The following is a 23175-nucleotide window of genomic DNA, read 5'->3' as shown; positions in this document are numbered from 1 at the left end:
CATTCCATTGGTTCCATTCCAGACATTACTATGAGCCCGTCCTCCCCTTTTAAGGTGCCACCGGCCTCCTGTGGTTCACGCGTCAGTGTATCACCCGTTCTTGTGATTGTAAACCATTTTGGGTGATTTTAGTTGACCATAGGAAATAAGAGCTTGCGCGTAATATTCCGCCATACGGGTTTGATTGAATAAGCTCTCTCTCTCGCTTCCCTGCTTGGCTATGCTCAGTTGACCGTCTCCTTTGCTGTGGTCCACTGTCCACTGTCCACTGTCCACTGTTTCCCTTGACACAGAAGGCACAAAAGACAAGGTGTGGTGTGTGTTGCTGGACGACGCGTCAGTGTGCACTGTGTGCACTGTCTTGGGTGAGATAGTACATTGTGTGTGTGTATGTGTGTTTGCGTCCGTCCGTGTGACCCAGTCTCAGACCTCTCCTTGCAGCTGCCAACATCAGGTAACACCTTTATCTTCTTCTCTCTTGGCTACATCCACTTGAAATKAGATCATTTTAAATTCCTTGAAGACACATTTTGTTGTCGCAAAAACTAAACCCTCGAAATGTATTTATTGTCCTACTGAGGAAATTGATACTGGGGATGTGGTGGTTATGTATTGCAATGAGAAGAGTGATTTTGTGTTATGTTCACTGCTAAATCAATCTGCGCAGATGCGTATTTTTTGGCACCATTGTGTTGCATAGGGTGCTTCTGCAGGATTGTATTAGATGTTATGGATGTTTCAGACGTCTATAACTCAGAYTTTTCCTTTATGATTTTACATTAGCATGCATGCTTTCGAGAGCATTTCATTAAATTACTGGGTAAAAAAAAAAAACTTGAAAAACGCTACAAAGTTTGACCAAAGAGTAATCTCATTACTTTATGTAGCTAGTAAAACCGACAAAGACAACATTCACGTGATATTTATACCAATTGGCTAAAACAGAATCATCCCGTTTCAATCTTTTCCAAGTGATTTATCATTTTTAGCATGGAATATCCCCCCCATGCTTTAGAGAGAATTTCAAGAAATTACTGGGTAAAAAAAAACTTTAAAATCTCCACAAAGTTTGACCAAAGAGTAATCCCATGACCTTATGTAGCTAGTAAAACCAACAAAGACAACATTCACGTGATATTTATATTACACGTGATATTTAATATTTAATGGCTAAAACAGAATCATCCCGTTTCAAGTGATTTATCATTTTTGGCATTCCCCCCCCCACCAAAGTCTCCAAACCCAGAAACAAAAAAGTTTGTGGACTTAGTCGACTCTATTTCCTATCTAGTAGCTTCTGGTGTTTGCTTTAGCGTCCGCTGAACTCTCAATGTGACTTTTGAGAGACTGGCGCATCTCTGAAGGGAGAGCATCACACTATGGTAACCGAGAGGGGGCGTGGGAGGGGGGGTCAAGATTTAAATGTTCTAGAGGTGGGGAAAATGGTTTGTCCATTGGTTTTRAATGATTGCATAATAAGGGACTGTCATTGCCATTATCAGATACCAAGGTGGACAGCCCTCATGTCTGTCTTTGAAATACACAGGGGATAATGGAGAAGATGGGCGACACCTGGAGGGGGGTGGAGACAATCACAAGGACAGGTGAAACAGATCAGGGTGTGACAGATATTCTATAAAAATATCTGCCGTTTCCAGCTACAATAGTCATTTACAACATTAACTATGTCTATACTGTATTTCTGATCAATTTGATATCATTTTAATGGACAAAAAAAATGCTTTTCTTTCAAAAACAAGGACATTTCTAAGTGACCCCAAACGTTTGAACGGTAGTGTACATTTTACAGACACAGTATATTTTACATTTGTTATCTTGTTGTTATTAGTCCCACCCTTCAGCTCCATTCAACTCCTCCCATCTATCTCTTAAACCCATCCATATTGGATTTCTTTTTGCATTATATTTTTCAACTGTGCTGTGATGCTTTAGAAAAGTTCTGAACCTTTCTATTCTCATAGTTTCTACAGATTGTAAATTAAAGATAAAACATTTTTCAAAAAGTATTATCATATTATTGATCGATTTGCAATTACTTTTCAAATCACCCAGCATTGCTATCTGCAGCGTTAGCTCCAGGTAAATGTTGCAATTCTTCAGCCATTCCTGGACCTGTGACCAAAAATAAGCTACATATGGACTGTACCAAAATGAATGAGCTAATGGCTCTGTTTCTTCGCAGTAAAATCTCCAGAGCTGGGAATATTGTATAATAATTTTAATTTAAAAATTCTAAGTTTTGAATCCGGCGTCGTTTTGCCTTTCAGTTCATGAACCATGTACCATGGAATCGATACATCAAAAAATCTCTTCCCAACTATTTTGAAATATACACTACTGGTCAAAAGTTTTAGAACACCTACTCATTCAAGGGGGTKTCTTTATTTTTACTATTTTCTACATTGTAGAATAATAGTGAAAACATCAAAACTATGAAATAACACATATGGAATCATGTCGTAACCAAAAAAATGTTAATCAAAAAACATATATTTTATATTTGAGATTCTTCAAATAGCCAACCTTTGCCTTGATGACAGCTTTGCACACTCTTTGCACACRCTTTTACAACAGTCTTGAAGGAGTTCCCACATATGCTGAGCACTTGTTGGCTGCTTTTCCTTCACTTTGCGGTCCGACTCATCCCAACCATCTCAATTTGGTTGAGGTCKRGGGATTGTGGAGGCCAGGTCATCTGATGCTTCGGTTGTCCCCGGCATGCCTGCAGGCACTGGCCAAGTGGGGTACTGTCGCAAGGGGTGCTCATGGGACAGGTGTTATTCCGCAAGGTGGTCATAATAGACGTGTTCGCCTAAGTGTGGGGCACACTGTGCGATGGCTACTCAAATTGGGGGTGTGGACGGTGGACAGAGTGCCCGACATTTCAATTACCTGGAGCTTCCGAGGATGTATTTGGCGTTCAGGCACCTCCTCCCACGTTTGATGGGCTGGTATGTGCTGGTCAGTGGAGGCTACACCCCTGGGTGGTTGCCCAGATATTGGAGAGGTTAGGCAGGGCCGACGTAGATCTTTACGCAAGGCAAGAAAACGAAAGTTCTTGCGCACCAGTGGTCTTGGACCCTGCTGTACCTATTGCGCCCACATGGGATTTAGCTCTCGTTTTGGAGGCATTGTGTGCTGCCCCCTTTGAGCCTCTGGAGTTGGTGGATCTGAAGATCCTCTCCTACAAGAGCTCTCTGCTCATGGCTTTGGCCTCGGCTAAATGTGTTGGGGGCCTCCACGCCTTATCCGTACAGCGTTCCTGTACTCAGTTCACCCCTGGCGACTCTAAGGTGACGTTGTGTCCTGATGTGGCCTTCATGGTTATGACTTACATGTCTTTAGCATTTGAGCTTATTTCCCTTTTCACCTCCTCCTTTTGCCTCTGAAGAGCAACAAAGGTTTCATGCTCTGTCCAGTACTAGCTTCATGCACACACTTTGAGTGGACCCGAGATAACCGGTTATGTGACCAGCTTTTTTTCTGTTTAGCTAATCCAGCTCGTAGCAGGGCGCTCTTTAAGCAACGTCTCTCCTACTGGCTTGTGAAGGCTATCTCCCTGGCATACAGCAGCAAGTGGTAAGGGTTATTTAGCGGTGTACCTGCCCACTCGACCATGGGTTTGGCAGCGTCTTGGGCATTATTTAAAGGATTGACTGTAGGAGATATTTGCGCTGCAGCAAGTTGGGGTATCACCACACACATTTGTGAGGTTTTATAGCTTGGATGTCACTTCTCCCAGTGTAGCCCACAGTGTGCTTACAGCTGGGACAAGGGAGGGTCATTAGGCAGCGCACAGTGTGCATAATACCCAGACTACCTTGCGGGTGGAGGTCTGGGTGGTCTGCCATGGGCCATTTCAGTTGGTATCCATTGGGGCCGGCTTGGGGCGGGTTTTGAATTCTCCATAGTTGTGTTGAACCGACAGGGTTTGGTAGGTTACTTTCCAAATGGAAATCATTAAAGTTACTAGTTACCTGTCCAAACGTGTATCAGTAACGTCATTTTTGGATTACCCAAACTCAGTAACATAAGCTGATCACTTTCCTATTAAGAGGCATTAGTAGAAGACACAAAGGAATATTACCAATTGAACAACATATATTGCAGGATCAATCAATGTTAGAGTTTAGCTGGCCATAAATGGATGTTGCATTTGACTTATGGGTTAGGCATATTTCTAACCCATTGCTTTCTACTTCAATACAGATAATAATACGATTAGGCTATATCTTTATGTTAAAAAACGACATCTGTCAGATTTCTAGTCATTTCAGTTGATTAAATACATACCCCTTGATCTTCAAGAATATGACTTGGAAATATTGATTAGAAAAATAGTTTTATCTGAACATAACCCCAAAACGAAGGACTTATTAGCCTACTCTGTTTATATTTTTGTTGTCAAGGAGGACTGATAAAGCCCATTGCTTCAAAACATTGTTGAAAAATAAATGCTGCTGTCATGGAATGGAATGGCACATTTTTGTTGGTGACACTTTGATATCTCGATAATTTCAGTCAATTAAAAGTGCACAAGTTTGAGCATGTGTCCGTTAGGCCTATTGAACATATTAAATCAGCTCAAATTAGAAATCAGCTCAAACTCGTGGGACTTTATTTTTTTTGTTGACTGGACTGGTCCTTTAAACTTTATACTCAATTATAAATATTAATAAATAATATTTTCCATTTAATTTGATGTCGTTATAGGTATGAAGACCCTTTTAATATTCCTTTGGCTATTGGCTGTGTCTGTAAGTATTGATAAATCCACTCTTACTTTATGAACAGCTTTTTAATAAAAATGTATGATGCCAATCATTGTAGCCCTGTTGAATAACCACAAGTCTAATTATTTGCTATTCCCAAGGTCAAAGGCAAACCTCACGACAAACATCAAGCTTTATCCAAGTCCTCACACATGGCTAAAGAGAAGGTAAAGTGCATCCAACTCCTGTATTTTAAATAGGTTCCATACTGTAAATAAACCCCATCTCTATAAAAGCAGAACACATTGACAAGGATTCTCCAGAAACTTTACCTTCATTATATGATTGGCAAAAGTTTGTCCAGAAGCTATATCTTTTGTTATATTTACAAAATGTTTTTCCAGAAACTTTTCATTTCGTTTTCCAAGGACATAGTTCCAGATGAGGTCAATGAGGGGGAGGTCCTGCCGACCTTCATGACCTTTGAGTCTAGCAGTCAGGAGCAGGAGGACGAGGACATGAGCTACGAGGACAATGCTAATGCTAATGTGGGTCCCTCCAATGAGGGAGGGGGGTTTGAGGTGTCCGACAGTGGTGAGAGGAGCACCCCCGTCCTGCTGAGCGATAAGGCACTGGTGGACCTCCTCCAGGGGGAGTCAGAGGAAGAAGAGGTGGAAGAGGAGGAGGAGGAGGAAGAAGAGGAGGAGGGAAAATTCGAGTCTGAGGAGACACAGTCTGAAGAGGAGGAGGAGGAGGAGGAGGAGGGAGAAGAAGAGGTGGGAGACTTGGAAAAGGAGGAGGAATATGAGGAGGTGGTAAAGGTGGAGAAGGAGGTGGATGTGGAGGCAGAGAAAGAGGCGGAAATGGTGAAGGCGATGGCGGATGAGGAGGAGTCAGTTGAGGATGAGGAGAAGAGAGAGAAAGAGGACGAGGAGGAACATGTGGTCAGGGACAGAGGAGTAGAAGAAGAGGCTCAAGTCGAAGAGACGGACAGCAACACCGAGCCTGAGATTCCAGAGGATCTGGACTATGCCAGCGACAGCGACAGCGACAACACAGAGCCTCTTGAAACCGAGCTTGAGGAAGGGAAACCCCTCGCCGAAGACGCCCAGCTCCTTTCAAATACGAAAGAGGAGGCCAAGGTGGAGGAGAAAGAAGAACAAGCTAGCAAGGAAGACGAAATCCCCACTGCCACTGATGACTATGAGTCCCAGCACGACATACAAGACGCCGAGGCCTCTGAGAGCCAGGAAGTGCTCGGCCAGTACAAGGACGATTCCCAAGAAAAGGGGACCAATAAAAAAGACGCAGACACAGACACTGAACTCCAAGAGACAAAGAACAGTGTGGATCTTGATGGGACACATCTTTCTGTAGAAGGGGGAGAAGAGAAGGAGGAGAAGAACATCGACAAGAGTGCCAGTCACACTAGAGGCAAAGCCAGGAAGCAGAGGAAGAACCAGAGTGTGAGGAAGCACCCCCCACAGAGGGATGAGGCCCCGCCAGGAGAGGAAGTCCCAGACCACCAGGGGGATGAGGCCCCGCCAGGAGAGGGAGTCCCAGACCCCCAGGGGGATGAGGCCCCGCCAGGAGAGGGAGTCCCAGACCACCAGGGGGATGAGGCCCCACCAGGAGAGGGAGTCCCAGACCACCAGGGGGATGAGGGCGTGAAGGAGCACCACCGCACCACCGACAGTGCTGTCTACAAACCCAAGAGGAGAAGAGCAGGGAAATGGGTAACACTCATCACATATCGCCCATTAGCTATAATGCAATGTCATCCTAAAACTTCAACCTACATTGAACCATGTAACCCCTATATAAAGCTAGGCCCTTTTCTGCGGGTGACCTATTTGAAATTAAACCGATGGTCCATGGATGGATCTACTCTATTCCCAGAGCTTCCCAAAATGTGTGTACTATAAAATATAGGAAATAGGGTGTCATTTAAAATGCAGCCCACATCTTATCTATTAACATCTGTGGGTGGTTTGTTGACCTCTATTGTGATTTCACCTTCTGTTTCCTACCCAGGCTCCTCTGGTGGGAATGAACCCGGTCCAGATCAGGGCGACAGTGGACCTCTACCCCAGCGCCAGGCCCTCTTTGGCGGCCAGCCTATACAGACCCCAAGCCTCCGCTGCCGGTAAGTGTCAATCTCAGCAAGGCACGCACACACACACACATACACACTAGGAATCTGCTGACTGGGCCCTTTCACTAACACCCCCATAAGAATAGTGCCACGCTACCAAAACAAACCCCCTCTCGACCTCCGCTGGATTAAGGGGTCAATGAGCGAGCTCATGTTGAATTCGAGCACTGTACAAACTCAAATGGCAATGGAATGCAGGGGGTAATGGCTGTGGTGGTAGTGCTGGGGTTTCCATTGACATCTATAACCACTGGAAAGTACATACTTGTAAATCATAATTAAGACATGATTTAAACATTAATAACACATGAACAAAGTATAAATACAATGACTTAGTGAATCTAGCAGAAAATAAACATCAATGTTCACATCAATGTTCCACTGATATAAAATTATAGGGCATGAGTGTGTTTAGGTATTATTTTTTCTCTTTTAGACCCTTGTGAGAACTTCCGTTGTAAACGTGGAAAGACCTGTAAACTCAACAAGGAGAAGAACCCTATGTGTGTGTGTCAGGAGCCTTCTGCCTGCCCACAGAGTGTCACTGACTATGATCATGTGAGTATGAACAGTGGTCATTGGGGTGGCCTGGTGGGTTTCACAGTTTTAAATCGTTGCCTCTGAATCTTATATGCTGTAATGAAACAGGCAGGGAGCAGGTCAACAGCATCAATGTAACAGTATAACTTTAAACCGTCCCCTCGCCCCGACACGGGCGCGAACCAGGGACCTTCTGCACACATCAACAACGGTCGCCCACGAAGCATCGTTACCCATCGCTCCACAAAAGCCGCGGCTCTTGCAGAGCAAGGGGAAACCCTACTTCTAGGTTTCAGAGCAAGTGACGTAACCGATTGAAACGCTATTAGCGCGTACCCGCTAACTAGCTAGCCATTTCACATCCGTTACACGAGCATGGGTTGAACCGGACCCACTGCACTTTCTCTCTATCCTGTCGAATAAACACAAACAATACGAAAAGTTGCTATTAAAAAGTTGCTATTAGGGTCAGGAACTGTAGGCCATGGAAATTGATGCCACGTTGGTATGAAGAGATTCCGGAGACAGGCTCAGGAATGCAAATTACGGCGTGTCGTGACGAAGACTAAACAAACACGTAACAATTGATACGATCGGTACCAAAGAACTATGCCTCTATAAAAGTTCAGATTTGGATAGGTATTCTGATCCTACATCTGTATTTCGAGGAAACTTGAAGGAAACATGCCACGAATCTGGCAATGGTAGGTACAACCCTGACATGATATTCTCGCAACATTGGGGAGCTGTTGGTTCTGGCTAGAATTGTATCTGCAGACCTCTGTTCCTAAGACAGGTGCACTAGCCTTAGTCCCAATAGAGTTGACTCTATTGGAACTCTGTGATGCTTAGTTGCTTACCAAGAGCAGGATCACTACAMTATATGTATCTGAAGCATTTTCTTTGTTAAATCCATAACTCATGAAGTCATTTATCTTTCATGCAGGTATGTGGAACTGACAATGTCACCTACGACACATCCTGTGAGCTCTTTGCCACTAAGTGCAACCTGGAAGGCACCAAGAGAGGCCATAGACTTCACCTGGACTACACTGGACCCTGCAAATGTAAGACAGCTATAGACAGACCACCTCTACAGTTTCTGACCAATACAGTAACTAACATGAAATAAGTACATAAAGTAGAACACATTTTTGTCAATTTCTTCTACTCTCTATCTTTTTATTTCTCTCTCTCCCGTCTGTTTCTCACTCTCTATTTAATCCTCTCGTCTTACCTTGTCTCTCCCTCTGCTCCCTTTCTCACTCTCTCTCTTTCTTCCCCTACCTTGCTCTCTCTGTTAGTCATAGCGCCGTGTATGGATGCCGAACTGGTCCAGTTTCCTCTGCGTATGCGCGACTGGTTGAAGAACGTCTTGCTGCATCTCTAYGARCACGACTCCATGTCCCCTGGCTTSCTCATCCCCAAGCAACGCATCAGAGTGAGTAAATCTATTTTTTGATTTGGATTTCATTTTTAGACATTTTTATTTAATTGAATATCATTGGATCCATAGATTTTAAAAACAAACCTCGTACGGACACCCTTAACTATAAGCTTAAAATATGAGGGTAAMACTTTACATTRGACATACCATCTATAAAGGGGTTATAGTAGTTCCATAATTTATATTKTCTAAATAATTAATATTCATATAAAGGGGCTTTATGAAGTTTAACCTACTGCATTCTTAGTGATTGATAGTATACATCTCAAACACATAMAAACACCAGCGCCTCACAACTGATTTTCTTGTGAGCACATATTCATATTCAATTCAATACAACTTTATTGTTCATGTGTGACCATAAATGATGATGATGTCAATCTCCCAGGTGAGAAAGATCCACGAGAGTGAGAGGCGCCTCCATGCCGGCGACCACCCCATTGAGTTGCTGGCCCAGGACTTTGAGAAGAACTACAACATGTACATCTATCCCGTGCACTGGCAGTTTGCTCAGATGGACCAGCACCCTTCTGACAGGTACAGTACTTCAGGAGAAAGATGCATTTGTTTGTTGATGTCATAATCATGAAAAAGAACCAGAACGTAATTTTACACTGAGAAGCAAGAGCCTCTTGCGGAGCTTTCATTGAAATGAATATGAGCGTCTGTAAAAAGTTACACGCCTAGTGCAGCGGGCCAATATTAAAGAAGTGTAGCTATATGTCTTKGATATGATTCAAGAGTGACTAGCTTCACTTGTAGCTGTTCATCTACACAAGACATTACGGTTCGGTTCTCTGATTACGGTTCTCATTGTGAATCAGATACATGGTGGGTCTGAATCTAATATGAGATTAAGAATCAGTTTAACTGAACTTTTCACATTTRAGTATACTTTAAAGGCCCATAGAGTGGGTAACACAAGTGGAAGCACAGCTGGGATATTACTGGAATTAGTCCCTTTGGGTAAATCCAGTTCAGACTGTGTGTGAATCGGTTCCAGTTTTGGGGTCAGACTCCCCCATACTCAACCTCCAATGGAATAAAACGGAGTGAAACAGGGAAGCACTATTTCAAAAATCAAATCAAATCAAATCGTATTTGTCACATGCGACTAATACAACAAGTACAGTGAAATGCTTTCAGTGCCTTGCAGTGAAATGCTTACCTACAAGCCCTTAACCAACAATGCAGTTATAAGAAAAAAAGTAAGAGATAAGAATAACAAATAATTAAAGAGCAGCAGTACATAACAATAGYGGGGACATATACAGGGGGTACCGGTACAGAGTCAATGTGCAGGGGCACTGGTGTTGAGGTAATTGAGGTAATATGTACATGTAGGTAGAGTTATTAAAGTGACTATGCATAGATAATAACAGAGAGTAGCAGCAGCGTAGAAGGAGGGGGGGACAATGCAAATAGTCTGGGTAGCCATTTGATTAGCTGTTCAGGAGTCTTATGGCTTGGGGGTAGAAGCTGTTAAGAAGCCTCTTGTACCTAGACTTGGCGCTCCGGTACCGCTTGCCGTGTGGTAGCAGAGAGAACAGTCTATGACTAGGGTGGCTGGAGTTTTTGACAATTTTTAGGGCCTTCCTCTGACACCGCCTGGTATAGAGGTGCTGGATGGAGGAAGCTTGGCCCCGGTGATGTACTGGGCCATACGCATTACACTCTGTAGTGTCYTGCGGTCGGAGGCCTAGCAGTTGCCATACCAGGCAGTGATGCAACTCGTCAGGATGCTCTCAAKGGTGCAGCTGTAAAACCTTTTGAGGATCTGAGGACCCATGCCAAACCTTTTCAGTCTCCTTAGGGAGAATAGGTGTTGTCGTGCCCTCTTTGCGACTGTCTTGGTGTGCTTGGACCATGTTAGTTTGTTGGTGATCTAGATGCCAGTGATGCACAATTAGAGACACTCATTTTTGTTTTCTGTTGCAAAATGTTTCAAAACGTTCTCCATTGCATAGGCTTATGAACATGACACTGGTGTTCCTATCCAGGTTCCTGTCCCACTCTGAGCTGGCCCCCCTGAGGGTCCCGTTAGTCCCCATGGAGCATTGTACCTCCCGCTTCTTCCAGGAGTGTGACGCAGACAAAGACAAACAGGTGTCCTTCAGGGAGTGGACCCATTGCTTCGGCATCAAGGATGGTAAGAGTGGCAGTCTTATACAAAGTGAAAGCAATTCAATGACCAAAGAATGAGGCTTGTGTGACATTGGCAATGTTGAGATAGTTGTAGTAGTTAGATGTGAGTGAATGAATGAATGCTGCATTACTGTAGCTTACAGAAGGACCATGGTCATGTGCTTCCACACATGTTTGACAGTATGACCCTGCATTGTAAACTCTTGTAAAGATGTCATCTTTTGTGRTTTTCCATTTTCCCCCTCTGCAGAGGACATGGATGTCAACCTGCTCTTCTGAGTCCACTCAGTACCTCATCAAGCAACCAGCTTAAATAAGCATTGAGCAAGATAACCTTCAATCATGGCAGAACCACATACCTTAATTGGAGAGTCACTTGTTGTGTTGATTTCAACTGTATGTTTTTAGGATGTTCTGTAAAGTTAGCCTGGTGGAACCAGCCTGATCGCTGTGTTCACCATTATATTTAACGTCACGTATCAGTCTGAAACTTATTGAAACTGTTTGAAACTGTTTGAGTCTACGTCTGTAATGAGAGACATTATTCAAAATTAACTTGTCAGTGATGAGATCACCTTTAACCAATCAGAGGACGACCTAATTCAAAGCACAGGATTTTGGGGTTGGGTTTTCTGAGAGGACGCTGATTTGACCAGTCATTTCTTGGTTTGTCCAAAACTCCCATCTATTGGAGAAAGCCCAGATTTATATGTGCAGTAAAACAAAATGGCGAACACAGTAATCAGGCCGGTTCCACCATGCTACTGCAAAGTACGATTGACTAAAAAGTAAAMGTGAGGATGGACCACTGTCCTTCCATGTCTTATGTCATAGACGGAAGAGGAGGATAGTTCATGTTGTCTTATTACAGTGTAGCTATTACAGTGAAATAATGCCATGCTATTGTTTGAGGAGAGTGCAGAGTTATGAACTTGAAAATGTATCAATAAACCAATTAGGCACATTTGGGCAGACTTGATACAACATTTTGAATTGAAATGAAACGGTTCATTGGATCAGTCTAAAACGTTGCACATACACTGCTGCCATCTAGTGGCCAACATCTAAATTGCGCCTAAACTGGAATAATACATTGTGGCCTTTCTCTTGCATTTCAAAGATGATGAAAAAAAATATWGCCTTTTTCTTTGTATTATTTACCAGATCTCATGTGTTACATTCTCCTACATTAATTTCACATTTCCACAAACTTCAAAGTGTTTCCTTTCAAATGGAATCAAGAATATGCATATCCTTGCTTCAGGTCCTGAGCTACAGGCAGTTAGATTTGGGTATGTAATTTTAGGTGAAAAAAAATTTAATCAGACCAAGGTAGAGCAAATTTGGTTCTATATATATGTGGATGTTCTGTGATACTGTATGTAGATACTGTATAGCTGATAGTGGTATTAGTAGAGTAGGTGATGAGATTGTATTTTTTAAACAATTAACAATGATATCAGTGTTATGAACACATTCCAAGAGGGGGAAAGTTTACGAGTGCTTTTTGTAGATGACAGAAAACAAAACAAAAATGGACTTCTATGCAGGTGAAACCGATCACTTTGCTTTTTGGCCAAAATATTACAGTATTTATTTTAAACATATAAAAGCTATAGTTGTATGTGGGAGCATTTTTTTGTATTGAAACCATGTATCATTGACTCTTGAAATAAATTTAGCTTGAATAGAGTATTTATTTCTATTATGTCAAAAGGAGAAATTTGAATGGCAGTAAATGTAGTAGAACATGTGCTGTTGACCGAATTACTAAGAGTTGAATGCTGTAACTGTTTTTTATGTCTTGCCTGATATAGCTACTTCACTAACCATTCTAATAAAGTAATGTTGACCTCATCGGATCTCATTCAAAATCCATGTTTGATTGTTTTACTTTATGCATTATTGAATTGAATGTAACTTTATTGATCCCCCCACAAGGACATTTTCATCGATAAAGTTATTTCATACACTATGATAAATTGATACAATGAAGAGAAACTACTCCAGTATTTAGTTTTTAGGTCACACTGAATTACACTCAAGCCTTCTTTATGTTCTTATTTGATCATTTGTACTGTACAATGACATAATAGGGAAGTAACTGTAATAAGTTGTGGTTGGTGATGTCACTTTTAAGCCAGTGGTGATGCGTTGTCTCTTTTAGTTTGGATGAAAATAATAACAGGCATCTATTTTACACAGCCACCACAGGTGAACAGTTGACTCATCCAWCAAAGGCTTATAATAAGGACATAATCGTAATATGATAATATGGTTCAGATTCCTGGTCTGGGTTTGCAATCCATGTGATTTTGAATAAGGCCCTCTTTGGGTCCGCAAGCCACAATTGTGAGATCAACATTTAGAGCTGTGTTCTGATTGGACTGTTACCAGTGGACATGGAGGAAGTGGCTCTTTATAAGRGCGAAGCTAGAAACAACATGTYATCTTCAGAAGTGTCTTTGTGAGYTGAAAAACTGCCRTCATTCACAGAGGTATGACAGATGACAACTTAACCATTTTSATGGAACAGCCTTCATGCAATTTAATCACATTTCAAGTATTGATTTTGTATTGATTGAAAATTCATGACACAGGGTTATTGCTCCTATCRGTTATATGTTTCCAACAATGAGATGCTTTTCTGACTTTCTTTTTTGTATGGTAAAGCAGAGCAACATGTTTTGTATGCTGTGGATCATCTTTCAGACACTGGCTCTCCTGGTAAGACACATTTAAATATTTATTCAATACTGTAGCTACCATAGCGTCCAGACCTGGGTTCAAATACTTGKAAATCCTTTCGAATACATTGAGCRTTTGCTTGAGTTTGCTAGTAGTGCCAGATTTGGCASATTCAGATTCAGGGTTTCCASTTTTGGGACTTTTTAAAGTTAATTTAACTACATGTAGGCAAGCTCAAACAGGCACAAAGTATTTGAAATTATTTTTCAAGAATTTGAGACCCAGGTCTGATAGCGTCCACTGTGCTTTCCTGGTTTCATTTGTAGGTGGCGGCTGGAGGACAGTCTTCAGGTAGTGGCGAGGTATTGTGTGTTTCTTAAACATCTTAACAATAAGACATTGTTGATAACATTGTCTTAATATACATTTAYTTTCTGAGCTTCTTTACAATCACTGAGAGTAACKTTTACAATAATGTTACACATAAATACAATATAATACATAGTGTATCAATACATACACAGTATAAAGAAATAGTGTGGACAGTATGACTCAGTGAGAGAAGTTAAGGCGTTATGAGCTARGTAATAGGATAATGTGCATTACTCCCCAGGGTGGTGGTGGCAATGGAGTTGTGAATGGAGGCATGGTCGGTAACGCTGTTAAMCCAGGGGTTATGAATGGGCTTGCCTTAAATGGGCAACCCTKTCTGGTACAGGTACGTGTACAGTGTGGGTGGTTAAAAAGTGTCCCTGCGCTGCAGCACAGCTTAAAAAAACTGCAAAGTGAATATAACTACACCATCAGTGGCATATTTCAGAAATATAACCTATATATTTAATTACGTAGGTTTTTGTTAGAGGATTGCAAGCAAACTTACTAGAGGGCCATGTAGACCATGCACCGGTGCAGCAGTACAGGCATTTTAAAAAGTAACTTTTGAACCAGCGCATCTGTACTATGGGCTACCTCTCTAACATTTCATATTTCTAATTTAAACTGTTTCTCCTGGTCTAAACTATTCTTATTGGCAAAACAGGTAGTACCAGTTGGTGGATCATTACTTATTCAACAATCGGGTGCACTTGGTCAGGCTGCCATGCCCCAGCTGGTCCCCATTGGTGCTCTTCAGCAGGGGGGGGCACTTCCTGTAGGACAGGTGGGCGCAGCCAATGGCATGCCACTACAACAGGGACAGCTTSCTCAACTAGCCAATGGGGTTTGTCTCCTTTGTCCAACTTCGCTTCTCTAACATTTACCWGAAGCCTAGAGATATCACAAGTATCTATTGAAAGTAATCAGTGTTAGAGTGTGACTGTTTAAACATATCTTTACAGGTTGTACCATTATTTGCAGTTCTGCCACAGGCAAATGGCATCGGAGGCCCCCAGGCTCCAATGTTGATGCAGGTATATCATTACTGTTGTCTCAGTGGTATGTCTTGTAGTGTCGTACCCCTAGATATCTCAATGCACAAAATACATCCCATTTAACAGTGTTCACACCTTGATGTCAATGCACCAAATACATCCCATTTAACAGTGTTCACACCTTGATGTCAATGCACCAAATACATCCCATTTAACAGTGTTCACACCTTGATGTCAATGACCCATGATGGTGATTCTGGCTCTCTTATCCTCTCCTCATAATCTCTCCTGTCAGATTATTCCTGTGGGTGGAGGGAACAACATCCAGCAGCCAGCTGCTGGAGGGAAAGCAGGCAAAGCTAGAGTCAAGGTAACACGACGGGCCACCTCTACTCGTTAGTCATACAGTTGAGGGTACTAAAAAGTTCCCCAGGTTGACTGTGCAAAGCGGTGATGGCGGAAGTATCCGGTGAATGAGATTTGGTTGTTCTGTGGTATTAGTAGAACAATTGCCACAATGCAAGCATGTGCAACACGGCCCTAACATATCCTAGCAATACATAAATATAAAACCCYGTGCACAGGAGCGCGCCTAGATCCAGGTGCTGGTTTTGGCAGGGACAACTACTGTAGTATCCAATAATATAGTTTGGCATAAGTGTAGTAACAGTTTGTCACAAAAACATGTACTGTGGCACCAGATTATAAWAAGGTTTTAGTGCTCGCAACTGTAGATTGCACAGACTACATCGCAGTCACAAAGAAATGTATTATGGACCTTGATATACCTTTGCAAGTGTTTCACCTGCTCTCTCATTTTAAATCCCCTTCACAGCATTCAGTCCCTTTCCATGGAATGGCCACATCAACAAGAACAGATGCTCCACTGGTATATTCTCACAGTTATTCCTCTTCACTTCATTTCTGACGGTGTGATTGCCCTTATAACCCTCATCATGTATTCGAATGAATTGCCCTCACATAAAGATGACTCATTTCCAAATTACCAAGGCAGCTYTCAAATTAACATTTATCCATTGTTTTAATGACGTTTTCTCATGAAACATGAGGCAACTCAGTGGCCTTGTGGTTAGAGCACAGAGTTTCTAAATCCAGAGGCGCAAACATCGCGAGACATCCAGGAACACTTGCGAAACAGACCAAGCAGACCAGGGCGGGGTTCGGGGTTTGAGAAGTCAACTTTTCAATTGCTAATTTTCTCCAAATGTAAAGGACAACCTAGATTCGAGCCAATTTCTTAAGTAGTTGAACATGTTATTACTCCAACCTAGTGGAAGTGACAAAGAGACACTTTTTCATTTTCATCAAAAATAACTTTATATCGAAGGAGGCCTTTGATTTGATGGCCTGCACATGCACAGTTCGACCGCAGAAGGCTGTTAGACCCGGATTACCTGTTTCTGAACATGAGTTTAGCTAGCCAAAGTYGCCATGACATTGCCTATTGGAGAAACAGTATCTGCCTATCTTWAATCTGTACTGTYTTCGATTAGAGTGTYCACTCTGAGATTGGAAGGGTGGGGGTTGAAACCCACAGTCAAGTCATACCAAAGACTCTAAAAATGGGAACTGATGCCTCGCTTCTTGGCATTCAGCATTAAAGAGATGTATTGGGGGTAAGGCCTTGCGACAACTAGTGTCTTGTACATGCAAAAGACTAGTGTCTTGTACATCAAGCTGCCTCATGCTACAGAATCAAGACATACTGTAGTCTCCTGCCCCTATGGGCTGTTACGGCTCAGGCAAAGCTTACTTGTCCAAGGTGTACTTCAAGAAACATGTATTTTCACGAAACATGCATTTAAATCCTATACGTCACTAATAAACTAAGGTTGTGGCAATACATTTGTTGTTAATATAACACTTGAGGTAACAATAACACATGTACAAAGTAGCTAATAATGCTTCTATMATGTTTCCATTCTGCCCGTCAGACGAAGGTGACTGCTGGAGAGGTGGAAGAATCCTCTGGCTCTGACTCACCAGTGAATGCTGAAGTGAGGCTGAGCATCTCAAACCTGGACAGCATTCTAACTAGGGTTGCAAAATTCTGGTAACTGGGATGTGTGGAAAGTGGGAAAGTTAGCAGAATTTTGCATTCCAAAATTAACTGTATAACCTGTAATATCAAGTACCAGAATCTCGTCAAGCTGCCAATTCCAGATGACAAATTACCTCTACAGGCATGGGTTCAATTGCCGGGTGCGCCACTATAACTTGCTGTGTTGCCTTCTTGTTTGTCCCCCCTCTTACTTCAACATCTATCTCTGAATAAACTTTCTGAAAGAAAAGTGTTATTCCAGTCTCCTTTGACCAAAGCTAAAACTAGATTAACAGGCATAGGTCTGACTGTATCTCGACTGTGTGTCCATATCCATGTTTTGTAACGGCGTTCCCAATGTACTGGAAATGATGTTATCACAGCTGATGTCTTTGAATAAACTATTAAAATGATTGTCAATCTTTGTAGGTTCTATCTCTCCACGTCCTGCAATCTAATTGCCATTCWTTCCCTATTAAACTATTGTGATAATTACACACATAATTGACCATTGACCAGAAGCAACTGCTTTCTTGGGAATATGGGAGAGAACTAGATAGGTATTGTTCATTTGGTGTTGGAGAGGAAATTCCCCAAGACTCATTGATTGCTGAATGAAACACCACTGTTGTTTAAGCCCTACACATTCTCACTAAATGCCAACACAACAGCCCATACAACACAAGCCTGGCATCATAGATGCCTGGTTGATGAGGGTAACAACTTTACAGAACMTTCAGATAGATAGAAATATATTCTATAGGTAGAAATATATTGTATAGATCAGAATGACTCAGTTATATCGAGAAGAGTATTAAAATGTCAGGTCGACTCTGATACAAATATTTCTTCCTTTTTTGGAACATGTACACTGCCGTTCAAAAGTTTGGGGTCATTTAGAAATGTCCTTGTTTTTGTCCATTAAAATAACATCAAAATGATCAGAAACACAGTGTAGACATTGTTAATGTTGTAAATGACCATTGTAGCTGGAAACGGCACATTTTGTATGGAATATCTATATAGGCGTACAGAGGCCATTATCAGCAACCATCACTCCTGTGTTCCAATGGCACATTGTGTTAGCTAATCCAAGTTTATCATTTTAAAAGGCTAATTGATCATTAGAAAACCCTTTTGCAATTATGTTAGCACAGCTGAAAACTGTTGTCCTGATTAAAAAAGCAATAAAACTGGCCTTCTTTAGACTCTGTCTCTTATACACATCTAGATGTGTATAAGAGACAGGTTCACAACTGAGCAAGAGGACACGTACATTAGAGTATCTAGTTTGATTAACAGACACCTCACAAGTCCTCAACTGGCAACTTCATTAAATAGTACCCGCAAAACACCAGTCTCAACGTCAACAGTGAAGAGGCGACTCAGGGAAGCTGTCTCTTATACACATCTAGATGTGTATAAGAGACAGACTCCCTTCACAGAACAGCACAAACTGGCTCTAACTAGAATAGAAAGAGTGGGAGGCCCCGGTTCACAACCTGTCTCTTATACACATCTAGATGTGTATAAGTGGGAGGCCTTCCCTAACACTTTAGTGACCATGCCCCAAAGCCTTCATCAAGGATGCATCTCAGATAGCTAACAGAGTTTCTGGTAGTCAGCACCTCAYCCGCTATATCCACTCTGTCTCCAGAGGACGTACACAATTTAGGTGTGGACAGAAAAATTATTGCCTCAGTTTTACCTAAGTGCAGAGATAGTAAGTAAAGTAGACATGAGTATGTTTKTCTAAACCCTGACTGAAAATCAAAGGTTAGACTTTGTTTGTTGACATATTCATGCATTTGCTCATGTACAACTCTCTACAGGATCKTTGATGTTATACTGAGGATAGATACAGGCCTATAATTCYCAGGGTCAGACTTTATCTGTCACGGTCRTTAACAAGGACGGACCAAGGCGCAGCGTGATTTGAGTTCCACATCTTTATTCAAAGTGAAACTACCAAAACCATAAACAAACATAAAACGAACGTGAAAGCCGTAGTGCTAAACACACTAACACAAAAAATACCCCACAACCCAGGTGGGAACAATGGAGAACTTAAGTATGATCCCCAATTAGAGACAACGAACATCAGCTGCCTCTAATTGGGAACCATACCAAGWGCACCAACATAGAAATGAAAAGACTAGAACACCCCCTAGTCAMGCCCTGACCTACAACACCATAGAGAACCARGRGCTCTCTATGGTCAGGGCGTGACATTATCCCCTTCTTATACAAAGGTATTGTTCAAGAGAGAGATTAGTGATATGCCTAATACAAGGGCAATTTGCTCAGCAGAATCTCTAAGAAACCTTGCAGGAATATTATCCAGACCTGTGGCTTTGGAGCATTCAAGCTCTGCATACTGCATACTGCATAGCATACTGATTACTTTGGCTGTTGCTACCTTTGCAAAAGAAAAAGAGTTTGGCTGAACCCCTAACTCGACATAATACTTCTTGACTTGGTCGTTTCCATACAAACCAGAACTGGTTGGCAGCTTGCTAACCAGCTTGCTGGCAACAGAAGTAAAAAAAGAGTTGAATTAATTGGCAACCTCTGCTTTTCATATATCATCTYCCCCCTGATGTTCAGTCCAATACTGTTTAGTTTGTTTHTGGTAGTACTACTACAGCCTAGTTCCTTAAATGATTTCCAAAGCTTTTTAGGGTAATTTTTGTTCTCAATGATTTTATGAGCCAAGTAACTCTTTTGCTTCATTCATCCTGCCTTGTGCCTCATTTCTGTGACGTTTATATAGGAGAAAATCAGACTGCTCTTGAGAGTTTTTACATTTCTTAAAGGCYTTGCTTGAATAGATTCTAGAATCTCATGATTAAACTAAGGGCTAGATCTCTGCTTTACTCTGACCTGTCCAATGGGAGCCATCACATTCACCACATCAAGGAATCTAAATTCAAAGGCTTCACAGGCACTGTCTACCCTTTATGCTATCCAGCACAAGTGACCAGTCAATTTTACCCTCTTGCTTCCTAAGCATTTTCTCACATTAGGTTTTGAGTGCTCTATTTCGAACAGTGTTGTGGCACTTAAATAGTGTATATCTTTAAAAACTCTCCTTGTGCAAAATGTTAAAAAATTATCACTGATTCCATAGAATATTACTCCTATGCAATGAACAAGCTGCCCATGCTTTCGTACGACAGTGAAGTTCACATACTGCATTATGAACTTTCCCTGCCCATTCGTTCATGAACMCACAAATATGTCACTAAAATGTTTCACATTTTCAGTAAGATGTTCAAGACAAACACAAGCCACTATGGATTGAACCATACTATGGGGACATTTTTTTAATCAAAAAACGTATTATATTATACAGTATTTTGGACAATAGTCTAACTGTTTTTCAATGTGTGTGTATAACCAAAAAGGATGAGTCATTAGTCGTAACATATMATTAAAAAACAAAGTGAGGACATTTGGTCCCATACTTCACAAACGACATGAGATTCTATTATCACAATACAGCCGCAGACTCACCTAGGTGGTGTTTACCTATAATACTGTAGTCGGATACACCAATCCCAGACAACCTATGAGCTGCATGACACCATTCCCACCCAACCACAATGGAGAAGTGTCGTAACTAAGCATGGGTCCTGTGAACATGTGCATACTTGTATGGCTATTACAGCATGTGAAAGAAAATAGGCAGTTTAAGGTTTAACAATGTCACAAGTCTGTTCACAATCTCTTTAGGAAGCAATAAGTACAGTGTGCATTTACCCTGCTTAAGGGTGTACATAAGGAGTACATTATTTGTTAAAACCACAACAATTGTGATAGTACATRTAGTTAAATGTATACAGWAGCAATCTACAAACATATTATGWWGATTTGCATTCTTAGMTTCTTTACCCATATGGATTTCATGCTTTACTTAGGTCACGGGCCTCCAGGATTACAACCTGGTTGTTTAATCTGTTTGTGACCTTTCACGGTCCTACTGCGGTCACTARTGGTCACTTAGTAATATTTGGAACAATGGACAATGGTCTTATTTTGTGGACCAGGTATTGGAGTCATTGAAGATTAAAAGCACACAATGGCTTTGGCTTTATTTTAATTTGGTCACTTCTGTTATTATGTGCATTAGGTGACCAACATGAAGATTTCTCATTTCTGGGCTCTGTTCTAATTGGTTGCTTTAGAAGATCTAACGTCAATAAAAGGCTATGTTCAAATGTCAGAGGGCAACTGAGAATACTGCTTGGAGCACCTGAAGAAAAACCATTTTCACTAACTTAAGGTCTGTATTTTTGCCTTCATATTCAAACATTGTATATGATTTGATCATTTTGTTAGCAGCAAATAATCTAGATAATGTATGGAGTACAGTAGCCCCAGTAGCTTAGCAACAGTAATCACGTTTGTGGTCTGTCTTTCAATATTCCAGATTGCAAAATGAAGCTTCTTCTTTTTGTAGCCTTCATGGCCACCATCTTCAATGTGAGTATATCACATGATCATCACACAACAATGTCCGACATCCAATGTTAGCGTTCAAAATGAGTCAGACAATCATTTTYTTTCTCAATTATCTCTTTTTAGGTCAATGCTGGCAAGGTAGGATGCTGGACACTAAAAACATATTTATCCTTCGCCAATCCAATGCTATTAGGTTGATGGGAGGTATTGAATGAGAGCACACTTCAGGAGAAGCTGTTGATAGAATTCAAGGTCATGTCATATCTATCTTTGCCGTTTCTCAGAAGCTGAGACTGCTGGCAGGTCTAAACGGTGGAGTTGTGTCTGGGGTTAACCCTGGACTGGTGGTGGGGGGCCTGAACCCTGGCGTCCTCAGTGGTGGCACTGGGTTGATTGGGCAGCCGATGTTTGCACAGGTCAGTCATCAATATCTCTGTTTGCAGTTTCATTCTATTTCAAGAAATGTATTATACAGTAACTGTTCACAACAGGTGGATAAACAAATAAGTAACTGTTTTTAAACTACTTAAACACCTTTTTATAAATMATTTCACATAACAGTTTATGCAACAGACAGTCAATTGTGTATTAGATGATGTGGAAGGGAAAACGATATTTTTTATCTAAGTGCTCAATAATTTGGCACGACTTTCTCCCCTCGCTCATACAGATGGTTCCAGGTGTCCCCACGTATGTCATGCAGCCCCAAGCTGTCCCCGCTGGTCCCTATGGTTTCCCAAATGTCGGGATGCAGCAGCCTCAACCGTTCCCTAACTTCCCTGGGCAGTACCAGTATCCTGGCCCACCAGCTAATGGGGTATGACTCTAAATAAATACACGTTCATACTCTTATTCTGCTACATATATTATTTTCTGTTATTTTAATGTTTTATGAGTTCTAAAAATGGGAAATACATTGTACACATTTTTGACCTGCATGTTTATATTGCACATTATGCGTTTGTCTTTTGGTGTTATTATAGTATTATGTGAGAAGAAACAATGGGAAAGGCTTTGCAGTAATTAAAATGTCAATTCTCCCTTAAACAGCTGCCTTACTACATGGGCGTCCCTCAAATGGCAGGAATGAATCCTCCACAACAGCAAGTCATGGTATAGTCGACTCTATGTATTCAAACTTATGCTGTGTTCATTTGATGTCGGAAACTGGGAAACGCTGACATTTCAAATTTGCTAACCTAGGCGGAAGAGTTGGAATGTGAGTTTCCTACTTGGGAGGTATCAGAATTAATCAATAGGAAGCTCTACGCAAATAACTTATGTTAATTTGAACTCGGAGGTCCCCAGTTTCCGACGTGGCGTGAACACGACATGATCACCAGAGGGCGAGAGTGTATTACATACCAGGAAAATACATGAATAAATGTTTTTTGAACATTTTGAGCATTCCATAATTTACAATTTATAATAAATGTATAATAATAACTCTTCCTTCTGGTTAGGGAGTCCAAGGTRCAGGTGGGATTCCCATGATGCAGCAGCCACAGCAGGGTCCTCCACAAGCAGAGCCAGTGAGAAGATTCAAGGTACAGTAATGGTCACTGACTGTA

The 23175-nt window shown here is 41.5% G+C and overlaps 2 protein-coding genes across 2 annotated transcripts; both read left to right on the top strand.

Moving 5' to 3' along the window:
* The first annotated feature begins 240 nt into the window (after positions 1-240).
* Positions 241-12875, top strand: LOC112069921 (SPARC-like protein 1). The gene is made up of 11 exons (XM_024137316.2): positions 241-365; positions 4735-4778; positions 4895-4960; positions 5162-6469; positions 6768-6879; positions 7325-7446; positions 8375-8495; positions 8733-8869; positions 9264-9412; positions 10876-11024; positions 11271-12875. Exons 2-11 carry the CDS (start codon positions 4737-4739, stop codon positions 11297-11299), a joined length of 2235 nt encoding a protein of 744 aa, XP_023993084.1. The 5' UTR covers positions 241-365; positions 4735-4736; the 3' UTR covers positions 11300-12875.
* Positions 12876-13697: 822 nt separating this feature from the next.
* Positions 13698-17518, top strand: LOC112069920 (uncharacterized). Its single transcript, XM_070438768.1, has 8 exons — positions 13698-13747; positions 14035-14070; positions 14322-14426; positions 14748-14927; positions 15046-15117; positions 15374-15448; positions 15914-15967; positions 17034-17518. The coding sequence occupies exons 1-8, from the start codon at positions 13703-13705 to the stop codon at positions 17154-17156; spliced, it is 690 nt and encodes a 229-aa protein (XP_070294869.1). The 5' UTR covers positions 13698-13702; the 3' UTR covers positions 17157-17518.
* Positions 17519-23175: the final 5657 nt, after the last annotated feature.

The sequence above is a fragment of the Salvelinus sp. IW2-2015 genome, unplaced genomic scaffold, assembly GCF_002910315.2.
Source record: "Salvelinus sp. IW2-2015 unplaced genomic scaffold, ASM291031v2 Un_scaffold1150, whole genome shotgun sequence".
NCBI classification, from domain to species: Eukaryota; Metazoa; Chordata; class Actinopteri; order Salmoniformes; family Salmonidae; genus Salvelinus; species Salvelinus sp. IW2-2015.
The sequence above is the reverse complement of the archived record's forward strand: the minus strand, read 5'-3'. Positions and strand labels throughout refer to the sequence as shown.